Source organism: Streptopelia decaocto, assembly GCF_964273445.1.
Source record: "Streptopelia decaocto genome assembly, chromosome: 5".
Taxonomy (NCBI): domain Eukaryota; kingdom Metazoa; phylum Chordata; class Aves; order Columbiformes; family Columbidae; genus Streptopelia; species Streptopelia decaocto.
The window spans coordinates 35,349,703-35,371,703 of NC_138659.1; the positions used below are offsets into that span (position 1 = coordinate 35,349,703).

General features: G+C 58.8%; 2 protein-coding genes across 2 annotated transcripts; both read right to left on the reverse strand.

Annotated features, from left to right (window-relative positions):
* Positions 1-3,060: 3,060 nt before the first annotated feature.
* LOC309439781 (glutamine-rich protein 2-like) lies at positions 3,061-4,091 on the reverse strand. The gene is made up of 4 exons (XM_082052824.1): positions 3,988-4,091; positions 3,512-3,676; positions 3,257-3,378; positions 3,061-3,154 (listed from the first exon to the last, which is right to left on the reverse strand). Exons 1-4 carry the CDS (start codon positions 4,030-4,032, stop codon positions 3,085-3,087), a joined length of 402 nt encoding a protein of 133 aa, XP_081908950.1. The 5' UTR covers positions 4,033-4,091; the 3' UTR covers positions 3,061-3,084.
* A 4,132-nt stretch (positions 4,092-8,223) lies between these two features.
* On the reverse strand, positions 8,224-16,389 carry LOC309440484 (zinc finger protein 511-like; the record flags this gene model as incomplete). Its single annotated transcript, XM_082054172.1, is given in 7 exon segments — positions 8,224-8,548; positions 9,247-9,318; positions 12,299-12,438; positions 12,440-12,485; positions 13,337-13,461; positions 13,599-13,800; positions 16,202-16,389. Coding segments are annotated over 6 exon segments (771 nt in total). The 3' UTR covers positions 8,224-8,548; positions 9,247-9,248.
* Positions 16,390-22,001: the final 5,612 nt, after the last annotated feature.

The following is a 22,001-nucleotide window of genomic DNA, read 5'->3' on the forward strand; positions in this document are numbered from 1 at the left end:
TGGTCTGCTTTCCTGTTTATCCCGCATATTTATGTTCAAATCTCTCGTACCGGTGGGATGTACCCACATGTGCTGAGGGCATTGGCAGATTTGTTGCTAAGCTGCTCTCCGTCATCTCTGAAACGTCATGGAGAAGAGGAGCGGTGCCTGGGGACTGGAGGAAAGCCAGTGTCACTCCAGTCTTCAAAAAGGGCAAGAAGGAGGACCCAGGAAACTACAGGCCAGTCAGCCTCACCTCCATGCCTGGAAAGGTGATAGAACAGCTCATTCTGGATGTCATCTCCGAGCATGGGCAGGAAAAGAAGGTTATCAGGAGTAGTCAGCGTGGATTCACCAACGGGAAGTCACGCTCGAGCACCCTGATGGACTTCTGAGGCGGCACGAGGAGCTGGGGAGAGGAGGGGAGAGCAGCGCGTGTTGTCTCCCTTCACTTCAGCAGGGCTTTTGACACTGTCTGCCACCACATCCTCATGGGCAAGCTCAGCAAGTGTGGGCTGGATGAGGGGACAGTGAGAGAGCTGGAGAACTGGCTGATGGCAGAGCTCAGAGGGCCGGGATCAGCGGCACAGAGTCTGGGTGGAGGCCGGTAGCCAGTGGCTTCCCCACGGGGCAGCACTGGGCCCAGCCGTGTTCAACCTGTTCATCGATGAGCTGCAGGGAGGGACAAGAGTGCACGCTCAGCAAGTTTGCCGATGACCCCAAACTGGGAGGAGTGGTTGACACACCGCTAAGCTGTGCTGCCATTCAGCCAGACCGGGACACTGCTCTCAGTGGCCCCCAACATGGTTCCAGTCACTCCCAGTTCCTCCCATTTACCCTCACACCACCTCTTCTTCATCCCTCTTGTCCCCATGAGCAGCCCCCCTACAACCCTCAGCTCCCGTCCCTAAGCCATGATCCACTCTGGAGATGTGGACACGAAATGCCCCTCCTTCTGGACAGCCGATGGGTAAGAAACCAACCTCTTCCCCACTCTGTCACCCACCTCCTGGGTGACCCCGGGCTCAGCTCTGCTGCTTTTGCATCACTTTCTTCCTTGCACCCAGCAGTGCTTGGAGCAAAGACTGTGTACGTGCACACCCAGCAGAGCCCAGACCACAGCACTGGCTTTGTCGTCACTTCAGTAGGACACAAGTCTGGGTTCTTCCCACAGAAAGGAACGCGGCTCTTGGCACACGTGGGGCTGCCAGCCCACGGCAAGGAGCTGCTGGAAAAGTAGTCGAGGAGAAGGAGCTGTGTGGGGCCTGCACTGGAGCTGCCCCTGCTTTGCTCGGGAGCTGCGTTTGTGCTCAGATCCTTGCCTTTGGTCCTCGCCTTGCACAGCAGCCAGTGCCCAGCCGTGTCCCGGGCTGATTCTCCCCGTCCCTTGCTGACTTGACTTTCTGGCTTCACCTCTGACCTGCCGCAGCACTGCAGCACTGCAGCCCAGCGTGGGCATCAGGGGACGCAGCCATGAACCTCTCTGCTCTTGCTGCCGTCCCACGGGGCTGCATCCCATCGATGGCACCAAGTGAGCAGCATCCTCCTGCTGCACCCCTGGATCCTGCACAAACCCTTTGGGGCCACCAGCTCCCCTGGCAGGGGCCATCGGGGTCAAACAGCGCTGGGCAGGCCAGGGGGGCCAGGGGGAGCGCGGCAGCACAGGGCGGCGCAGACCCGGGCAGGGGGTGGCACGGGGGCTGTGCTCAGCGCATCCGGCGACACGTGGCCGCAGGACGAGGGACGCTGCCGGCACCTCCTGCTGCCTGAGGGCAAGATCCTGACGGGGCCCCCACACTCAGACCACGCTGGCACTTGGCTGCCCATCACTGTTTATTGCTGCTGCCCGGCAGTGCTTCGTCTTTTGCTCAGTGCCGGGTGCGGGGAGGCTTCAGCCGGGGACCCCCAGTCTTGTCTGGCTCTGGGGGTGCCGGTGCATCCCTCTGGGGCTGGAGGGGCGGGAGCAGCCGGGGACCCCCAGTCCTGTCTCGCTCTTGGGGTCCCGATGCGTCCCTCTGGGGCCGGAGGGGCTGGAGCAGCCGGGGACCCCCAGTCCTGTCCGGCTTCCGGGGTGCCGATGCGTCCCGTAGGGGCTGGAGCGGTTGGAGCAGCCGGGGACCCCGAGTCCTGCCCGGCTCTCGGGGTGCCGATGCGTCCCGTGGGGGCTGGAGGGCCGGCAAGAGCCCCGGTGCCCGGGAGACGAGGGATGAGTCCGACTTGTGCTCCGAGGAGGCGCTGGTGCCTGGGGGCGAGGAGCAGGGTCAGAGACATCCACAAACAGGGTCCTGGTCCCCACTCTGCAGCACACAGGCTGGTGTCCCACTCTGCCCAGGACCACCGTCCCACACCCCCCACCTGACTCCAGCTCCCGCACAGGGACCTGGTGCCCCAGCCACCACGGGCTGGTGGCCAGGTTGTCCCCCTGCCTTGGGGACAGCGGGGGATTGTCCCTTGGAAAGCCCGGCAGGAGAGAGCAGAGGGAGCCGGGCTGGGGAAAGCCAGGGGGAAAACCTGGCATCCCGCAGGTGTCCTGCCTGTCCCGCTGTCCCCTCCAGGCCCCCCGGGTCCTCTCCCAAAGAGCACCCCGCCGCACCTTCCTTGCCCCCCGGCACAGGCAGCTGTCCGTCCTGCCGGTCCCTGGAGATGCGTCTGTCCTTGTCCAGCGGCTCCGTCACCTCGTGCTGGGAAGGAGAGAGCGGGCTGGCTGAAACAAGGGGCCCCATTCGGCATCCCCAACAACCCTTCCACAGACAGCCCTTCCTGGGGAAATTGAGGCACAGATCCCCGTTCCAGGCTCAGACGCCGCCACTGTAACCCCACCTGTGTCACCCTGAGCTTGCTGGGGAGCCGAGCGAAGGGCTGGAGTGGCCGCGGGGTGCTGGGCGGGTGCGGCTGCAGGCCGTGCTGCAGCGGGGGGATGATGCTGTGCTGGTCCCCGCAGCTCGGCGGCACAGGGGGGTGCTGGCGCTCATCTGTCTGCTCCCTGGGGGATGGGACACGGGGTGCTCAGTGCCCGGCACCGCGTGGTCACCCCGTGGCAGGGAGGGGGCCGGGGCTGCAGCGCCAGCACCCACCTCCCAGCGTCCCCCCAGGGGCAGGGGCTACTCACAGGCCAGGCACCAGCGTGCTGAGGGGCTGGTCGCAGGACAAGCTCTGGAAATGGGCCAGCAGCTGCCTGGAGGAGGGAGAAAAGGGCTGGGCCAGCTCCTGGGGGGCACGCAGCCCTGCCCGCATGCAGCGCTGTCCCCAAAGCCACCGCTGTCCCTATGGCACTCACTTCTTGATGCCAGCCGCCTCACCAGCCGCTGCTTGCGACACCTTCTCCTCCAGCTGCTCCTGGAGGCTGTTCCATCGCTCCTCCAGCTGCTGCCGGAACGGCCCCAGCTCCAGGCGGTCCAGCTGTGGACGGGAGCGCACCAGGATGGGACGTCACGGTCCCCGGAGGCACGGCCGGCTGGGGACCCTCGGAGGGATGCAGCCTTAGGCTGCCGAGCCCCCAGGGTGTGCACAGTGGGGACGTGCCAGCCCTCACCTTGGAGTCCATCTCTTCCCTGAGCTGTCGCTGGACCTGGTGCCAGCCCTGCTCCTGGCCTGTCACCCGCCTCGTCAACTCCTCCATCTTCCCTTTTAGCTGCTCCACGCTTGCCTCGAACTGGCTCTGGCTGACTTTGCCGGCCAGGGAGGTTTTGTCAGCTTTCTAGCAACAGAGAAAGGCAGGAGAGCGCTGGGGGAGGGATGGAGGGACGCTGGGCTGGGCCAGCTCCCATCGGGAGGAGAGGCAGAGGTGCCTACATGGCCCCGCTCACCCCATCGCTCCTGTGGGCTTGGTCCCACCAGCCAAAGGGACCCAAGCAGGGAGACAGAGGGACCTGGCGAGGGACCCACAGCGGCTCTGCAAGCCCTCCCTCCCCCTGACCGGTTCTGCCACCAAGCACCCGAGGGACAAGGGGCATTTGTCACCCTGCCCAGGACCCCCTTGTGTGGCGCCAGCTCCCCTCCGTGCCGTACCGCATCGATTCTCAGCAGCAGCTCCTCCTTGTCTGCTTTCTCCATCTCCAGCCTCTCCACCCAGCAGGACAGAGCCTTCCAGTGCAGAAAGCACCCGTGATGCCATGGCAGGGTGGCAGCTGCCACCCAGCCAGTCGAGCACCCCCCGCCTCCCCACCTTCCCCCAAAACCTCCTGCAAAGGCATTTGAAACCATTGCAGGAGACAAATCCCTGCTGGTCGCCAGCCTGGGCTCTGCCTGGATGATGCTCTGAGCCCACGGGGTTTCAGCCGCCCACCTCGATGGATTTCTGCTCCTGGCCGCGGTGATCCAGGAGGCCCTTGAGGACGATCCTGAGCTTGTCACAGTCCCCTTGCACCTGCGCAACACTGGCCTGGATGTGGTTCAACAGCTGCTCATCCTGCTGCAGGGAGGAAGATGACACGGTGGTGCCGTGCAAGGTGGGGCTGGCTGCCCCCCGGCCACAGACCCGGCTTACTTGGCTGGTGCCGACGTGCTGGACGAGCTGGGCCAGCTGCAGCCTGGTGTCCAAGATGCCCCCTGCCAGCTCCTGCCCCGCGCTCTCCACTATGGCTCTCAGCTCGTCCAGCTGCAGGAAGGGGAGCAGGAGTCACCTCTGAGCTGGGCTGGATGCAGCCAACAAGCCCAGGGGCCATGGAGGCTCAACGGCCCCATCCAGCCAGGAGGCGTGTCCAGGACCCCACCAGGACCACCCCAGCGAGCCGGAAGGTGCTCAGAGTGCTCCCCCTGGACCTCACCTGCGTCTGCAGTTGCTTGGTCCTCTTGGCCACCAACTGTTCCAGTGTGGCCTGGATCATCTCCTGCTGCGCGGACCTGGCCAGCAAGACAGGGCACAGGCAGGTTCAGCCTCCAGGGGCTGCTCGGGGGGTGTCCCTCACTTCCCCACACCAGGATGCTCCAGCCCCCTGGGCTCCTCGCAGCCCTGCAGGCTGGGAAACCCTCTCCCGGCATTTTACCCCAGCTGCAGGGGGATCTGGTGGCTGCTGCCCGCTTTCCCGTCGGTTCCAGCCAGCCCCAGCTTTCCAAAGGCCTCCTCCAGCTGCCTGACCTGGGAACGGCGGTGGGGGCAGAGTCAGGGCATGGCCCCTGTGTCGTCCAGCACAGGGGCCTTTGGTTGCCCCTCCCTGCCCAAATCCCCCCACCATCCCCGCAGCCCCCTCGGGGACTGCTGCCGGCTCACCTCCAGCTTCACGTGCTGGAGCTCGTAGTCCATACCCTGCAGGGAGGACACCCAGCCCTGCAGGGAGGACACCTGGGTCTGGATGTCGGCCAGGATGTGGGCCATGCTCTGCCGGCCTACAGGGAACGGGCCAAGGGGACATGCTGTCGGTGAGGGGGTCCCTGCCGACTCCTCAGGGGGCGCTGGTGTTCTCTGCGCCCCTTCTTGCATCCACAGGGCACCAGGCTGTGTCCCTGGAGTCCCCTCGCTGGTCCTGGGCACAGGCTCTGTCCCTGGTCCCTTTGGCCCCAGGGCTGAGCTTGCCCCACGCTGCTGGTCCATGTCCGAGTCGGGGGGCTTGGCAGGGCCAGACTGGTCCCCAGTGCTCTCCTGGGAAGAGATGGCAAAGAGGAACAGGTTTACGGGCAGCCGTGCAGCGGTGAGGACAGACCCCAGGGCCCCTCTCGTGTCCCCCAGCCCTGTCCCCAAAGCCCGGCCTCAAGCTCAGCACGAGAGCCCAAAGGCAAAGGGATCCTGGGGTCAGCTCGGCCACGTAGCCAGGGGGACGGGACCCCCCGGCATCACCGCCCAGCACCGCCAGCCCGTGTCCCATGCCCCAGGGACTGACAAGAGCCTCTACCTTGGAGATGCTGATCTCGTTGGCTTTGATCTTCATCTGCCCCCCGTCGCTGGCCAAGGAGGTGACCTGGGAGCCGCTGGCGGTCCCCGGCAGCAGCTCCTTCCCGGGCAGGTGCTCCTCCGGCTCCCGGCGCTGCTGCCCTGGGCCCTGGGCCCTGTCCTCCTCCTTCTCCAGGCCAGGCTGGTCCTTGGTGGCCTGCTGTCCTGCCAGGAGGGCGGTTGGTCTGTGCCCCGGCTCCAGAACAGGCAGGTCCTGCAGGCCCAGGTGTCCCAGCATGGACTGCAGCAGCCTGTGCAGCGACGGCAGGTCCACAGCCCCATCGCCGGATGTCCCGATGGCAACATCCAGCAGTTGGGACAGGGTGAGCGGGGCCATTGCTGCCATCCTGCTGAAAACACGGAGCCTGATCTTTGGGGGAATGGAGCCTTTCTGCCTGGAGGGGCCTGGGAGGCTGTGAGGGATGGTCAGCCGGCAGCTTCCTCCTCCTCTTCCTTGCCAAAAGAACTGATCCAAATGCCGAGAGTGAACAAATACCAAGGGTGATCCAAACGATGAATGAGCCAAACGCCAAAGGTGATCCAAATGCCAAGTGAGCCACACACCAAGAGTGAGCCAAAGCCAAGAGGGAGCCAAACGCCGAGAGATCCAACCGCCGAGAGTGAGACAAAACCGAGAGTGATCCAACTGCTGAGAGTGAGTAAAACGTCCAGAGATATCCAACCGCCGAGAGTGAGACAAAGCCAAGAGAGATCCAATCGCCGAGAGAGATCCAACCGCCAACACTGTGCCAAACACCAAGAGAGATCCAATCGCCGAGAAAAATCCAAATGCCAAGAATGAGCCAACCGAAAAGTGATCCAACCACAGAAAACGAGCCAACCGCAAAAAGCGATCCAGCCACCAGTGAAACAACCACCGGAGTGATCACACGGTGGGCGATGGGTGACAGGACAATGTGCTGTCCCTGTTGCTCAGCAACGCCCCACCCTGGAGCCAGCGGGCACCGCCCGGGTCCCTGCAGCCGGCACTTGGCTGAAGGATCCACAGGGATGGAGATGCAGAGAGGTTCCCAGCTGCCTTTCCTGCTTTCCCCCCTAAGATGTGCCTGGGGACGCCTCGTATGTGGCAGCAGGGACTGCAGCCCGTGCCCAGGGAGACGCAGCTCCCTGCAGGGTGAGTGTCCCTGCACAGGAGGCTGAGCCACGGCTGGGGAGATGATGCTGCCCATTGCGCAGCGTGGGCCGGTCCCAAACTGCCCAGGGGACCAGAACCAGCAAGGAAGCACCTTTTTAAAATTATTTTTTTCTTGAGGTATGAAAATGCACAACAGAGGCCAGCGTCTCCCCAGCCTCAGACGTGGGAATGGTGGAAGGCGGCTGCTGACAGCGGCAGCACACGGACTTCTAGCAAAGAGCCACGTAAGCAGGGGAAAAGAAGCGCAGATGGGCACGTACTTCCACTCAACCCCGGGAAGTGTTCAAACGCTGGGAAGGGCTTTGAACCCGCATGATCCGTCAGACAAGTGCTCAAAAAATCATCAACAAGAACTCCTTTTCCCTTATAAACCCGAGTCCAAGTGTCACACAGTCAGAGCAGCCCCAGCTCTCTCCTTCGGCCAGGCACTCGAAGACAATGTCCAAGGAAGGATGAGCGTGGACAAGCAAGACCCAGAACAGACGCCTTGCTCTTCTAAGACCTATGAGATATCTGTTTTCAGGCATTAAAAACAAAGCGCTTAGATCTGATGTGCGTGTGGATTTTTTTTTCCAAGCCCCTGAATGGAAGGAGGGAGCAGAGAGACGGGGAGATGGGGACAAGGTGCACTGAGGCAAGAGGCTGAGCCTCTTTGGAGGGATCCTCAGCCTTAACTGCAGTAACTGCAGAGCTGCCAGCTCAGCAGCTCTAGAGCTACGTCCAGGGACCGGTGGAGCTTTCTAGAAAGCACTGGGGACCGGCAGGAAAAGCTGAAAGAGCCCTCAAGTGGCCCAGGGCCACCTGGCTTCCAAAAGAGCACAGCAGCTGTGCAGTGGGACAGCAAGAGCAAGGGCTGGATCTGCGGGCAGAAAACAAGAGATCAGGCTGGGTGCTGAGGAGATGGCAGGGACCACCCTGCACTGCAGCTCCTCCGCGGGGCACGAACGGCACCGCAAGGCCGAGCCCATCAATCAGCCTTTTCTGCCGGCAGGACGAGACCAAAGAGGGAAAGACGCAGGGGAATAGAACCTCCATCTCCTCCTGATTTGGGGAGTATTTGGAGCAAAGGGAGTCTCATTCTGCCTGGGTTTCAATAGAAGATTTAAATCCCCTACAACACAAAGTTGTAAAAACTGCTTTGCTTTATTCACCTGGTTGCGAGTCACTTTATTTTCAGTCTCCGTGGAAATGCACCGTGAGGCACCACGACGCTTTCCCTGGTTGTTTCTGAGCAAACACTGGGGAGCGGCGAGATGGAGAAGGTCAAAATTAGGGGCCAGTGCTTTTGTTTTCTCTTTTCTTCTCTTGACGGTGGTTCCAGCTTCCCTACACACAGCAGATTTTGTCTTGGAGTTTCTTGAATCTACTTTTTCCCAGAAAAGGCAAACCAATTTCAAATCCAATCTTGTGTGGCCTCAGCTCCAGCAGCCAGTTTCCTCTCACCTCCGTGTTGCAGCCGCAGCCCAAGACTCTTCCTGAGAGCAAGTGATGCGGCCTTCGCCGTGCCCCACGTCTGCCTGCTGTCCCAGCGCTGTCCTTGCTGGGAGCTTTTAAGAACACGGTGAGGAAACGGAAGAAAGAATGAAAGGAACTGTTGCAATCTGCCGCGCTCCTGCTCTGGCTGTGGATCGATTCTCCCCTGGGTGGGCAGGGTGGCGGGGAAGCTCTGTGCCCCGGACCCGGCCCAGCAGGGGAGGCCGGGGGTGCCGGCTCCTGCAGCAGGAGGGAACATGGACCTTCTGCCTGGCCTCAGCCCTGCTGCGTTCTCGGCAGCCGTTCCTCACAGGTTTGTCACAAAGCCTGTGCGAACCTTTCAGCTCCCTGGAGTTTCAGAAGAGCATTTGCCATTTCCAGGCTCAGGCAAGATGCCCCCATCTGTCTAGAAAAGGCACTGCTGCCCAGAGGGGGCCTGGCATGGAGGAGAGGTAAAAACAGCCCAGAGGCAGAGGAAATTATTTGGAGTTTGATTTCAGAGAGTGTTGTGTCTCAGGAAGGATAAAACAAGCATGGGGGGCTCTGAAATGCTGCCAAAGGGAGGTGGGGCAGAGACTGGAAGGGACTGTAGCCAAGCACCTCCCAAAGTACTGACACATCCCAAACCGCTGCTGCAAATACCCCATTTTCGCCCCTTTGCCTTCCCCATGCAGAGCGGGACCCTCGCACGCAACTGCAAAAATCCATCACTAAGGTGTGCGGGTGGCAGAGCCCGGCACCTTCGCATCGTGCACAAATCCGGTGCGCTGACCTTCAGACTTTCTTCCTTGGTCCCTTGAATCCTCGCGTGGCTCCTTGTCCAAAGCAGATTGTGGACGGGATCCTGAAAGGGAGACAGGGTCTAAGAGACACAAACATTCCACGTCCCACGGGATCTTCGGGACGCTTTGTGCCTTGTGTCACGTTTCAAGCTCCCAGAGTGGCAAGAGCAAGGTACCAGAGGAGGAGGACATCGAAATCACCAAAGTGTCAGTAAAAAAATGGGTGAAATGCTGGTCTGCTTTCCTGTTTATCCCGCATATTTATGTTCAAATCTCTCGTACCGGTGGGATGTACCCACATGTGCTGAGGGCATTGGCAGATTTGTTGCTAAGCTGCTCTCCGTCATCTCTGAAACGTCATGGAGAAGAGGAGCGGTGCCTGGGGACTGGAGGAAAGCCAGTGTCACTCCAGTCTTCAAAAAGGGCAAGAAGGAGGACCCAGGAAACTACAGGCCAGTCAGCCTCACCTCCATGCCTGGAAAGGTGATAGAACAGCTCATTCTGGATGTCATCTCCGAGCATGGGCAGGAAAAGAAGGTTATCAGGAGTAGTCAGCGTGGATTCACCAACGGGAAGTCACGCTCGAGCACCCTGATGGACTTCTGAGGCGGCACGAGGAGCTGGGGAGAGGAGGGGAGAGCAGCGCGTGTTGTCTCCCTTCACTTCAGCAGGGCTTTTGACACTGTCTGCCACCACATCCTCATGGGCAAGCTCAGCAAGTGTGGGCTGGATGAGGGGACAGTGAGAGAGCTGGAGAACTGGCTGATGGCAGAGCTCAGAGGGCCGGGATCAGCGGCACAGAGTCTGGGTGGAGGCCGGTAGCCAGTGGCTTCCCCACGGGGCAGCACTGGGCCCAGCCGTGTTCAACCTGTTCATCGATGAGCTGCAGGGAGGGACAAGAGTGCACGCTCAGCAAGTTTGCCGATGACCCCAAACTGGGAGGAGTGGTTGACACACCGCTAAGCTGTGCTGCCATTCAGCCAGACCGGGACACTGCTCTCAGTGGCCCCCAACATGGTTCCAGTCACTCCCAGTTCCTCCCATTTACCCTCACACCACCTCTTCTTCATCCCTCTTGTCCCCATGAGCAGCCCCCCTACAACCCTCAGCTCCCGTCCCTAAGCCATGATCCACTCTGGAGATGTGGACACGAAATGCCCCTCCTTCTGGACAGCCGATGGGTAAGAAACCAACCTCTTCCCCACTCTGTCACCCACCTCCTGGGTGACCCCGGGCTCAGCTCTGCTGCTTTTGCATCACTTTCTTCCTTGCACCCAGCAGTGCTTGGAGCAAAGACTGTGTACGTGCACACCCAGCAGAGCCCAGACCACAGCACTGGCTTTGTCGTCACTTCAGTAGGACACAAGTCTGGGTTCTTCCCACAGAAAGGAACGCGGCTCTTGGCACACGTGGGGCTGCCAGCCCACGGCAAGGAGCTGCTGGAAAAGTAGCCGAGGAGAAGGAGCTGTGTGGAGCCTGCACTGGAGCTGCCCCTGCTTTGCTCGGGAGCTGCGTTTGTGCTCAGATCCTTGCCTTTGGTCCTCGCCTTGCACAGCAGCCAGTGCCCAGCCGTGTCCCGGGCTGATTCTCCCCGTGCCTTGCTGACTTGACTTTCTGGCTTCACCTCCGACCTGCCGCAGCACTGCAGCACTGCAGCCCAGCGTGGGCATCAGGGGACGCAGCCACGAACCTCTCTGCTCTTGCTGCCGTCCCACGGGGCTGCATCCCATCGATGGCACCAAGTGAGCAGCATCCTCCTGCTGCACCCCTGGATCCTGCACAAACCCTTTGGGGCCACCAGCTCCCCTGGCAGGGGCCATCGGGGTCAAACAGCGCTGGGCAGGCCAGGGGGGCCAGGGGGAGCGCGGCAGCACAGGGCGGCGCAGACCCGGGCAGGGGGTGGCACGGGGGCTGTGCTCAGCCCCTCCGGCGACACGTGGCCGCAGGACGAGGGACGCTGCCGGCACCTCCTGCTGCCTGAGGGCAAGATCCTGATCGGGGCCCCCACACTCAGACCACGCTGGCACTTGGCTGCCCATCACTGTTTATTGCTGCTGCCCGGCAGCGCTTCGTCTTTTGCTCAGTGCCGGGTGCGGGGAGGCTTCAGCCGGGGACCCCCAGACTTGTCTGGCTCTGGGGGTGCCGGTGCATCCCTCTGGGGCTGGATGGGCGGGAGCAGCCGGGGACCCCCAGTCCTGCCTGGCTTTCGGGGTGCCGATGCGTCCCGTGGGGGCTGGAGCGGTTGGAGCAGCCGGGGACCCCGAGTCCTGCCCGGTTCTCGGGGTGCCGATGCGACCCGTGGGGGCTGGAGGGCCGGCAAGAGCCCCGGTGCCCGGGAGACGTGGGATGAGGCCGACTTGTGCTCCGAGGAGGCGCTGGTGCCTGGGGGCGAGGAGCAGGGTCAGAGACATCCACAAACAGGGTCCTGGTCCCCACTCTGCAGCACACAGGCTGGTGTCCCGCTCTGCCCAGGACCACCGTCCCACACCCCCCACCTGACTCCAGCTCCCGCACAGGGACCTGGTGCCCCGGCCACCACTGGCTGGTGGCCGGGTTGTCCCCCTGCCTTGGGGACAGCTGGGGCTTGTCCCTCGGGAAGCCTGGCAGGAGAGACCAGAGGGAGCCAGGCTGGGGAAAGACAGGGGAAAACCTGGCATCCCGCAGGTGTCCTGCCTGCCCCGCTGTCCCCTTCAGGCCCCCTGGGTCCTCTCCCAAAGAGCACCCCGCCGCACCTTCCTTGCCCCCCGGCACAGGCAGCTGTCCGTCCTGCCGGTCCCTGGAGATGTGTCTGTCCTTGTTCAGCGGCTCCGTCACCTCGTGCTGGGAAGGAGAGAGCGGGCTGGCTGAAACAAGGGGCACCATTCGGCATCCCCAACAACCCTTCCACAGACAGCTCTCCCTGGGGAAACTGAGGCACAGATCCCCGGTCCAGGCTCAGACGCCGCCACTGTAACCCCACCTGTGTCACCCTGAGCTTGCTGGGGAGCCGAGCGAAGGGCTGGAGTGGCTGCGGGGTGCTGGGCGGGTGCCAACACTACAGACCTGGATTTATAGAACCGTTTCTCTGGCGTGGCGGGCTCAGGGCTGGCTGGAGGCCGAGGGATCTCCATGTTCTCACTGGGCCCTGTTTCCATTGGGTCCACTTGGAACGGCTCCGGCGTCTCCACTCTCACGTCCATCGGCAACGCTGGCACCGTCCTTTGCAGCAGAGCTCACATGACACGGGCCACTGCAGAGACAATGTGTCACATCCTTCCTCAGTAGCTGCCACATATGCCCAGAGCAAGGGAAACAAAAGGTATTTTATGATCAAAGAAGTCAAGTCCAATTTGGGAGAGTTACTGTGTGGCAGCACAGAGACTGGGCTGCGCAGACTACGGGGTGCAGCAAAAAGGTCACTGGAGAGCTGTGCGACAGCCTTGTATGAGTTTCCACCCAAGCATTCAGGGCTGCTGGGTTACAGCACACAGGGCATGCCCAGGGTCTTCAGTCCCTAAGGTCACTCAACAAGCTCAGAGGGTTGGACCAGGGCAGGGGTGTCAAATTCATTTACCCCAGGGGCCACATCAGCCTCGTGGTTGCCTTCAAAGGGCTGAATATAATTTTAGGACTGTAGAAATGTAACTACTCCGACATTTATACAGTCCTAAAACTACATTCAGTCCTTTTATTAATGCCTGTGGTGAGAGCAGTGCTTGAAACAAGCAGCCAGCTGAGAAAGCCGTTCCCCAAACTGACAGAGCCTCCCCCGGCTCTACTTGTGCTTTTGTGGAACAGGAATATTGCAAAGGGCTGGAAAGCAAAGCAACAAACGGACACAAAGCAACGCAGAGAGATGCTGAGCTTTGTGTTCACACTTGAGATAGCACGAAGGGAGCAGAGCCTGGAGCCACACAGGGAGAGAAGATGCACTTCAAGATAAAGCAGAACATTGCCACAGAGAGACTTGCAAGTCTACCGTCATTTCTGAGCCGCTTAGGATATAACTTGCTTACTCTGGAAAGGGAGTGTGACAGCAGAGAAGCACAACATCACCTCCACAGGGGAAACCCAGTTGTGCCGTGGCAGTTCTGCAGTTACCTTTTCGCTTTCCTCGGCCTATCGAACCGAAAGTCAGCAGGATAGAGGTGAGCAGTGACCAAGTGATCCTTTCTGTCCTTGCTGCTCTTGAACTTCTCCGCACAGCCTTCTACCAAACACTTGTACTGAAAGACGGGGAAAAGGAAAAAAAAAAACACAAAAGGCATAATTGAGGAAGGCAAACGGTGTGAGAGGCGGAGATGGGCACCCTCCCATGCTGCACACACCAACTACGAGCAAAGGGCTGGGCATGGTGACTCACCATGTTCTGCTTCTCGGCCATGATCTGGAAGAGAGAGTCATGCCACTCCAAGATGTGAACATCCAGGAGATGCGCCGAGGGAAAGGAGCGCTTGCAGAAGGAGCAGACGTTCCTGTGCAGCGTGTTGTAGTGGTGCTCGTAGCCCTCCAGCGTGTCAAAGACCTGGCAGCACCCTGAGATGTGGCAACTGAATTCAGACACCCTGCACGGAAATCAGGACATCCACGCCTTAAATTGGAGCATTAATTTAAGCTGCATATATCCCTCTAGGTGACTTTATAACTTGTGGAATTTTTTGTGAATAGTACTTGAATTAAATGCAAGGTGCAATACAATGAAGATTATGATGGAGCTGGCAGTTGGGAACTCTTTTTTGCTGTTGTGGCTTGAGCACCATATATCACAGTCACAGTATGTTTGGGATTGGAAGGGACCTCAAAAGCTCATCCAGTCCAATCCCCCTGCTGGAGCAGGAACGCCTGGGTGAGGTCGCACAGGAACATGTCCAGGCGGGTTTTGAATGTCTGCAGAGAAGGAGACTCCACAACCCCCCTGGGCAGCCTGTTCAGTGCTCTGTCACCCTCACTGAGAAGAAGTTTTTTCTCAAATTTAAGTGCAACCTCTTGTGTTCCAGCTTGATCCCATTACCCCTTGTCCTCTCATTGTTTGCCACCGAGAAGAGCCTGGCTCCATCCTCGTGGCACTCACCCTTTATATTTTTATAAACATTAATAAGGTCACCCCTCAGTCTCCTCTTCTCCAAACTAAAGAGCCCCAGCTCCCTCAGCCTTTCTTCATAAGGGAGATGCTCCACTCCCTTAGTCATCTTCGTTGCCCTACGCTGGACTCTCTCCAGCAGTTCCCTGTCCTGCTGGAACTGAGGGGCCACAACTGGACACAATATTCCAGATGTGGTCTCACCAGGGCGGAGTAGAGGGGAAGGAGAACCTCTCTCGATCTACTGACCACCCCCCTTGTAATACACCCCAGGATGCCATTGGCCTTCCTGGCCACAAGGGCCCAGTGCTGGCTCATGGTCATCCTGCTGTCCACCAGGACCCCCAGGTCCCTTTCCCCTACGCTGCTCTCTAATATGTAATTTCCCAACCTATACTGGAACCTGGGGTTGTTCCTGCCCAGATGCAGGACTCTACACTTTCCCTTGTTAAATTTCATCAGGTTATTACCATCCTATGAAGTGGTGCTTTGATTAAGAAGAAACACCAAGCAACAATATGAGAAATAAACTGTTTGACCTTAAAGCTGCAGTTCTGGATCAAAACTTCATGCCAACACTGTTTAACAGGCATGGGCAGGTGAACCTCACACAACCCTCAGCTTCCTCAGTTTTATGTATGGTTTTATGTATGGTTTTAAAGGCAGATGAATATTCTCTCCCAGGCTGTAGCAGAATGCAAATCCCCGTCTCTCCCCCTCCCTCCTTCAGTATGGAAGGAGTAGACACACCTCCCTCTCTCTCTGCTACTTGAGGCCAACAGCTTCTTTAGTTTGGCCCCAGAGCCCCTGGCCAGGGCCGTCAGGAGAAGGGAGTGCCGAGGCGCCACTGAGCCGCTGGGCACCTGCAGCCAGTGTGGGGGATGTTTGGAGGCCTCAGGGGCACCCACAGCCAGTGTGGGGGTGCAGAGAAGCTTCTAGAATGCCCACAGTCAGATCTGATCAGCCAATATAAAAACGGGATTCTCGTCGAGACTCTGCCCATTGTCGCGGGTCTCTCGGAGCACGAGCGAGATGCTGCTGCCGAGAGCCGCCCCGGGATGGAGACTCTGCTTGCATCGCTGCAACGGGTGTGAGTAAAACTTCTCACAGGATTGTGAGTATATTTACACTTTTCGTGCCCATATGCACGTGTAACTTTCCGTGCTCAATATGAGCACGTGTAAAATTAATCCCCGCAGAATCGCGGGTGTATTTTCCTTCCGTGCACATTTGCACGTGTACTTTCCATGCTTAATGCAAACACGTGTACTTTCCGTGCACATTTGCACGTGTAACTTTCCATGCTCAATACGAGCACATGTATAAATTATTTCCTCGCACAATCGCGGGTGTATGTTCCTCCCGTGCTTCCACATAAGCACGTGCAATATTCCATGCACATTAGCACGTGTAAGTAAATTAACCCTTGCAGGATTGCGAGTGTATTATAAATTGTTTTGGGTGAAGCCACGTGCATGCACTCTGTGGACCACCTGTTGTATTAGTTGCTGCCCCTTAATAATTTTCCTCAACTGATATACGAACCTGTATTTAAGTCACTTCTGGAGTGCTAAAACCCTGTTTCTCACCGGTTTAATAAAAGCTGTTTTGGACCCTGTTGTCCCTTAAACCAATCTCGGGGTGCCCCCGTGACAGCGGCTCTTGGCACACGTGGGGCTGCCAGCCCACGGCAAGGAGCTGCTGGAAAAGTAGCCAAGGAGAAGGAGCTGTGTGGAGCCTGCACTGGAGCTGCCCCTGCTTTGCTCGGGAGCTGCGTTTGTGCTCAGATCCTTGCCTTTGGTCCTCGCCTTGCACAGCAGCCAGTGCCCAGCCGTGTCCCGGGCTGATTCTCCCCGTCCCTTGCTGACTTGAATTTCTGGCTTCACCTCCGACCTGCTGCAGCACTGCAGCCCAGCGTGGGCATCAGGGGACGCAGCCACGAACCTCTCTGCTCTTGCTGCCGTCCCACGGGGCTGCATCCCATCGATGGCACCAAGTGAGCAGCATCCTCCTGCTGCACCCCTGGATCCTGCACAAACCCTTTGGGGCCACCAGCTCCCCTGGCAGGGGCCATCGGGGTCAAACAGCGCTGGGCAGGCCAGGGGGGCCAGGGGGAGCGCGGCAGCACAGGGCGGCGCAGACCCGGGCAGGGGGTGGCACGGGGGCTGTGCTCAGCCCCTCCGGCGACACGTGGCCGCAGGACGAGGGACGCTGCCGGCACCTCCTGCTGCCTGAGGGCAAGATCCTGACGGGGCCCCCACACTCAGACCACGCTGGCACTTGGCTGCCCATCACTGTTTATTGCTGCTGCCCGGCAGCGCTTCGTCTTTTGCTCAGTGCCGGGTGTGGGGAGGCTTCAGCCGGGGACCCCCAGACTTGTCTGGCTCTGGGGGTGCTGGTGCATCCCTCTGGGGCTGGATGGGCGGGAGCAGCCGGGGACCCCCAGTCCTGCCTGGCTTTCGGGGTGCCGATGCGTCCCGTGGGGGCTGGAGCGGTTGGAGCAGCCGGGGACCCCGAGTCCTGCCCGGTTCTCGGGGTGCCGATGCGACCCGTGGGGGCTGGAGGGCCGGCAAGAGCCCCGGTGCCCGGGAGACGTGGGATGAGGCCGACTTGTGCTCCGAGGAGGCGCTGGTGCCTGGGGGCGAGGAGCAGGGTCAGAGACATCCACAAACAGGGTCCTGGTCCCCACTCTGCAGCACACAGGCTGGTGTCCCGCTCTGCCCAGGACCACCGTCCCACACCCCCCACCTGACTCCAGCTCCCGCACAGGGACCTGGTGCCCCGGCCACCACTGGCTGGTGGCCGGGTTGTCCCCCTGCCTTGGGGACAGCTGGGGCTTGTCCCTCGGGAAGCCTGGCAGGAGAGACCAGAGGGAGCCAGGCTGGGGAAAGACAGGGGAAAACCTGGCATCCCGCAGGTGTCCTGCCTGCCCCGCTGTCCCCTTCAGGCCCCCTGGGTCCTCTCCCAAAGAGCACCCCGCCGCACCTTCCTTGCCCCCCGGCACAGGCAGCTGTCCGTCCTGCCGGTCCCTGGAGATGTGTCTGTCCTTGTTCAGCGGCTCCGTCACCTCGTGCTGGGAAGGAGAGAGCGGGCTGGCTGAAACAAGGGGCACCATTCGGCATCCCCAACAACCCTTCCACAGACAGCTCTCCCTGGGGAAACTGAGGCACAGATCCCCGGTCCAGGCTCAGACGCCGCCACTGTAACCCCACCTGTGTCACCCTGAGCTTGCTGGGGAGCCGAGCGAAGGGCTGGAGTGGCTGCGGGGTGCTGGGCGGGTGCCAACACTACAGACCTGGATTTATAGAACCGTTTCTCTGGCGTGGCGGGCTCAGGGCTGGCTGGAGGCCGAGGGATCTCCATGTTCTCACTGGGCCCTGTTTCCATTGGGTCCACTTGGAACGGCTCCGGCGTCTCCACTCTCACGTCCATCGGCAACGCTGGCACCGTCCTTTGCAGCAGAGCTCACATGACACGGGCCACTGCAGAGACAATGTGTCACATCCTTCCTCAGTAGCTGCCACATATGCCCAGAGCAAGGGAAACAAAAGGTATTTTATGATCAAAGAAGTCAAGTCCAATTTGGGAGAGTTACTGTGTGGCAGCACAGAGACTGGGCTGCGCAGACTACGGGGTGCAGCAAAAAGGTCACTGGAGAGCTGTGCGACAGCCTTGTATGAGTTTCCACCCAAGCATTCAGGGCTGCTGGGTTACAGCACACAGGGCATGCCCAGGGTCTTCAGTCCCTAAGGTCACTCAACAAGCTCAGAGGGTTGGACCAGGGCAGGGGTGTCAAATTCATTTACCCCAGGGGCCACATCAGCCTCGTGGTTGCCTTCAAAGGGCTGAATATAATTTTAGGACTGTAGAAATGTAACTACTCCGACATTTATACAGTCCTAAAACTACATTCAGTCCTTTTATTAATGCCTGTGGTGAGAGCAGTGCTTGAAACAAGCAGCCAGCTGAGAAAGCCGTTCCCCAAACTGACAGAGCCTCCCCCGGCTCTACTTGTGCTTTTGTGGAACAGGAATATTGCAAAGGGCTGGAAAGCAAAGCAACAAACGGACACAAAGCAACGCAGAGAGATGCTGAGCTTTGTGTTCACACTTGAGATAGCACGAAGGGAGCAGAGCCTGGAGCCACACAGGGAGAGAAGATGCACTTCAAGATAAAGCAGAACATTGCCACAGAGAGACTTGCAAGTCTACCGTCATTTCTGAGCCGCTTAGGATATAACTTGCTTACTCTGGAAAGGGAGTGTGACAGCAGAGAAGCACAACATCACCTCCACAGGGGAAACCCAGTTGTGCCGTGGCAGTTCTGCAGTTACCTTTTCGCTTTCCTCGGCCTATCGAACCGAAAGTCAGCAGGATAGAGGTGAGCAGTGACCAAGTGATCCTTTCTGTCCTTGCTGCTCTTGAACTTCTCCGCACAGCCTTCTACCAAACACTTGTACTGAAAGACGGGGAAAAGGAAAAAAAAAAACACAAAAGGCATAATTGAGGAAGGCAAACGGTGTGAGAGGCGGAGATGGGCACCCTCCCATGCTGCACACACCGACTACGAGCAAAGGGCTGGGCATGGTGACTCACCATGTTCTGCTTCTCGGCCATGATCTGGAAGAGAGAGTCATGCCACTCCAAGATGTGAACATCCAGGAGATGCGCCGAGGGAAAGGAGCGCTTGCAGAAGGAGCAGACGTTCCTGTGCAGCGTGTTGTAGTGGTGCTCGTAGCCCTCCAGCGTGTCAAAGACCTGGCAGCACCCTGAGATGTGGCAACTGAATTCAGACACCCTGCGCGGAAATCAGGACATCCACGCCTTAAATTGGAGCATTAATTTAAGCTGCATATATCCCTCTAGGTGACTTTATAACTTGTGGAATTTTTTGTGAATAGTACTTGAATTAAATGCAAGGTGCAATACAATGAAGATTATGATGGAGCTGGCAGTTGGGAACTCTTTTTTGCTGTTGTGGCTTGAGCACCATATATCACAGTCACAGTATGTTTGGGATTGGAAGGGACCTCAAAAGCTCATCCAGTCCAATCCCCCTGCTGGAGCAGGAACGCCTGGGTGAGGTCGCACAGGAACATGTCCAGGCGGGTTTTGAATGTCTGCAGAGAAGGAGACTCCACAACCCCCCTGGGCAGCCTGTTCAGTGCTCTGTCACCCTCACTGAGAAGAAGTTTTTTCTCAAATTTAAGTGCAACCTCTTGTGTTCCAGCTTGATCCCATTACCCCTTGTCCTCTCATTGTTTGCCACCGAGAAGAGCCTGGCTCCATCCTCGTGGCACTCACCCTTTATATATTTATAAACATTAATAAGGTCACCCCTCAGTCTCCTCTTCTCCAAACTAAAGAGCCCCAGCTCCCTCAGCCTTTCTTCATAAGGGAGATGCTCCACTCCCTTAGTCATCTTCGTTGCCCTACGCTGGACTCTCTCCAGCAGTTCCCTGTCCTGCTGGAACTGAGGGGCCACAACTGGACACAATATTCCAGATGTGGTCTCACCAGGGCGGAGTAGAGGGGAAGGAGAACCTCTCTCGATCTACTGACCACCCCCCTTGTAATACACCCCAGGATGCCATTGGCCTTCCTGGCCACAAGGGCCCAGTGCTGGCTCATGGTCATCCTGCTGTCCACCAGGACCCCCAGGTCCCTTTCCCCTACGCTGCTCTCTAATATGTAATTTCCCAACCTATACTGGAACCTGGGGTTGTTCCTGCCCAGATGCAGGACTCTACACTTTCCCTTGTTAAATTTCATCAGGTTATTACCATCCTATGAAGTGGTGCTTTGATTAAGAAGAAACACCAAGCAACAATATGAGAAATAAACTGTTTGACCTTAAAGCTGCAGTTCTGGATCAAAACTTCATGCCAACACTGTTTAACAGGCATGGGCAGGTGAACCTCACACAACCCTCAGCTTCCTCAGTTTTATGTATGGTTTTATGTATGGTTTTAAAGGCAGATGAATATTCTCTCCCAGGCTGTAGCAGAATGCAAATCCCCGTCTCTCCCCCTCCCTCCTTCAGTATGGAAGGAGTAGACACACCTCCCTCTCTCTCTGCTACTTGAGGCCAACAGCTTCTTTAGTTTGGCCCCAGAGCCCCTGGCCAGGGCCGTCAGGAGAAGGGAGTGCCGAGGCGCCACTGAGCCGCTGGGCACCTGCAGCCAGTGTGGGGGATGTTTGGAGGCCTCAGGGGCACCCACAGCCAGTGTGGGGGTGCAGAGAAGCTTCTAGAATGCCCACAGTCAGATCTGATCAGCCAATATAAAAACGGGATTCTCGTCGAGACTCTGCCCATTGTCGCGGGTCTCTCGGAGCACGAGCGAGATGCTGCTGCCGAGAGCCGCCCCGGGATGGAGACTCTGCTTGCATCGCTGCAACGGGTGTGAGTAAAACTTCTCACAGGATTGTGAGTATATTTACACTTTTCGTGCCCATATGCACGTGTAACTTTCCGTGCTCAATATGAGCACGTGTAAAATTAATCCTCGCAGAATCGCGGGTGTATTTTCCTTCCGTGCACATTTGCACGTGTACTTTCCATGCTTAATGCAAACACGTGTACTTTCCGTGCACATTTGCACGTGTAACTTTCCATGCTCAATACGAGCACATGTATAAATTATTTCCTCGCACAATCGCGGGTGTATGTTCCTCCCGTGCTTCCACATAAGCACGTGCAATATTCCATGCACATTAGCACGTGTAAGTAAATTAACCCTTGCAGGATTGCGAGTGTATTATAAATTGTTTTGGGTGAAGCCACGTGCATGCACTCTGTGGACCACCTGTTGTATTAGTTGCTGCCCCTTAATAATTTTCCTCAACTGATATACGAACCTGTATTTAAGTCACTTCTGGAGTGCTAAAACCCTGTTTCTCACCGGTTTAATAAAAGCTGTTTTGGACCCTGTTGTCCCTTAAACCAATCTCGGGGTGCCCCCGTGACAGCGGCTCTTGGCACACGTGGGGCTGCCAGCCCACGGCAAGGAGCTGCTGGAAAAGTAGCCAAGGAGAAGGAGCTGTGTGGAGCCTGCACTGGAGCTGCCCCTGCTTTGCTCGGGAGCTGCGTTTGTGCTCAGATCCTTGCCTTTGGTCCTCGCCTTGCACAGCAGCCAGTGCCCAGCCGTGTCCCGGGCTGATTCTCCCCGTCCCTTGCTGACTTGAATTTCTGGCTTCACCTCCGACCTGCTGCAGCACTGCAGCACTGCAGCCCAGCGTGGGCATCAGGGGACGCAGCCACGAACCTCTCTGCTCTTGCTGCCGTCCCACGGGGCTGCATCCCATCGATGGCACCAAGTGAGCAGCATCCTCCTGCTGCACCCCTGGATCCTGCACAAACCCTTTGGGGCCACCAGCTCCCCTGGCAGGGGCCATCGGGGTCAAACAGCGCTGGGCAGGCCAGGGGGGCCAGGGGGAGCGCGGCAGCACAGGGCGGCGCAGACCCGGGCAGGGGGTGGCACGGGGGCTGTGCTCAGCCCCTCCGGCGACACGTGGCCGCAGGACGAGGGACGCTGCCGGCACCTCCTGCTGCCTGAGGGCAAGATCCTGACGGGGCCCCCACACTCAGACCATGCTGGCACTTGGCTGCCCATCACTGTTTATTGCTGCTGCCCGGCAGCGCTTCGTCTTTTGCTCAGTGCCGGGTGCGGGGAGGCTTCAGCCGGGG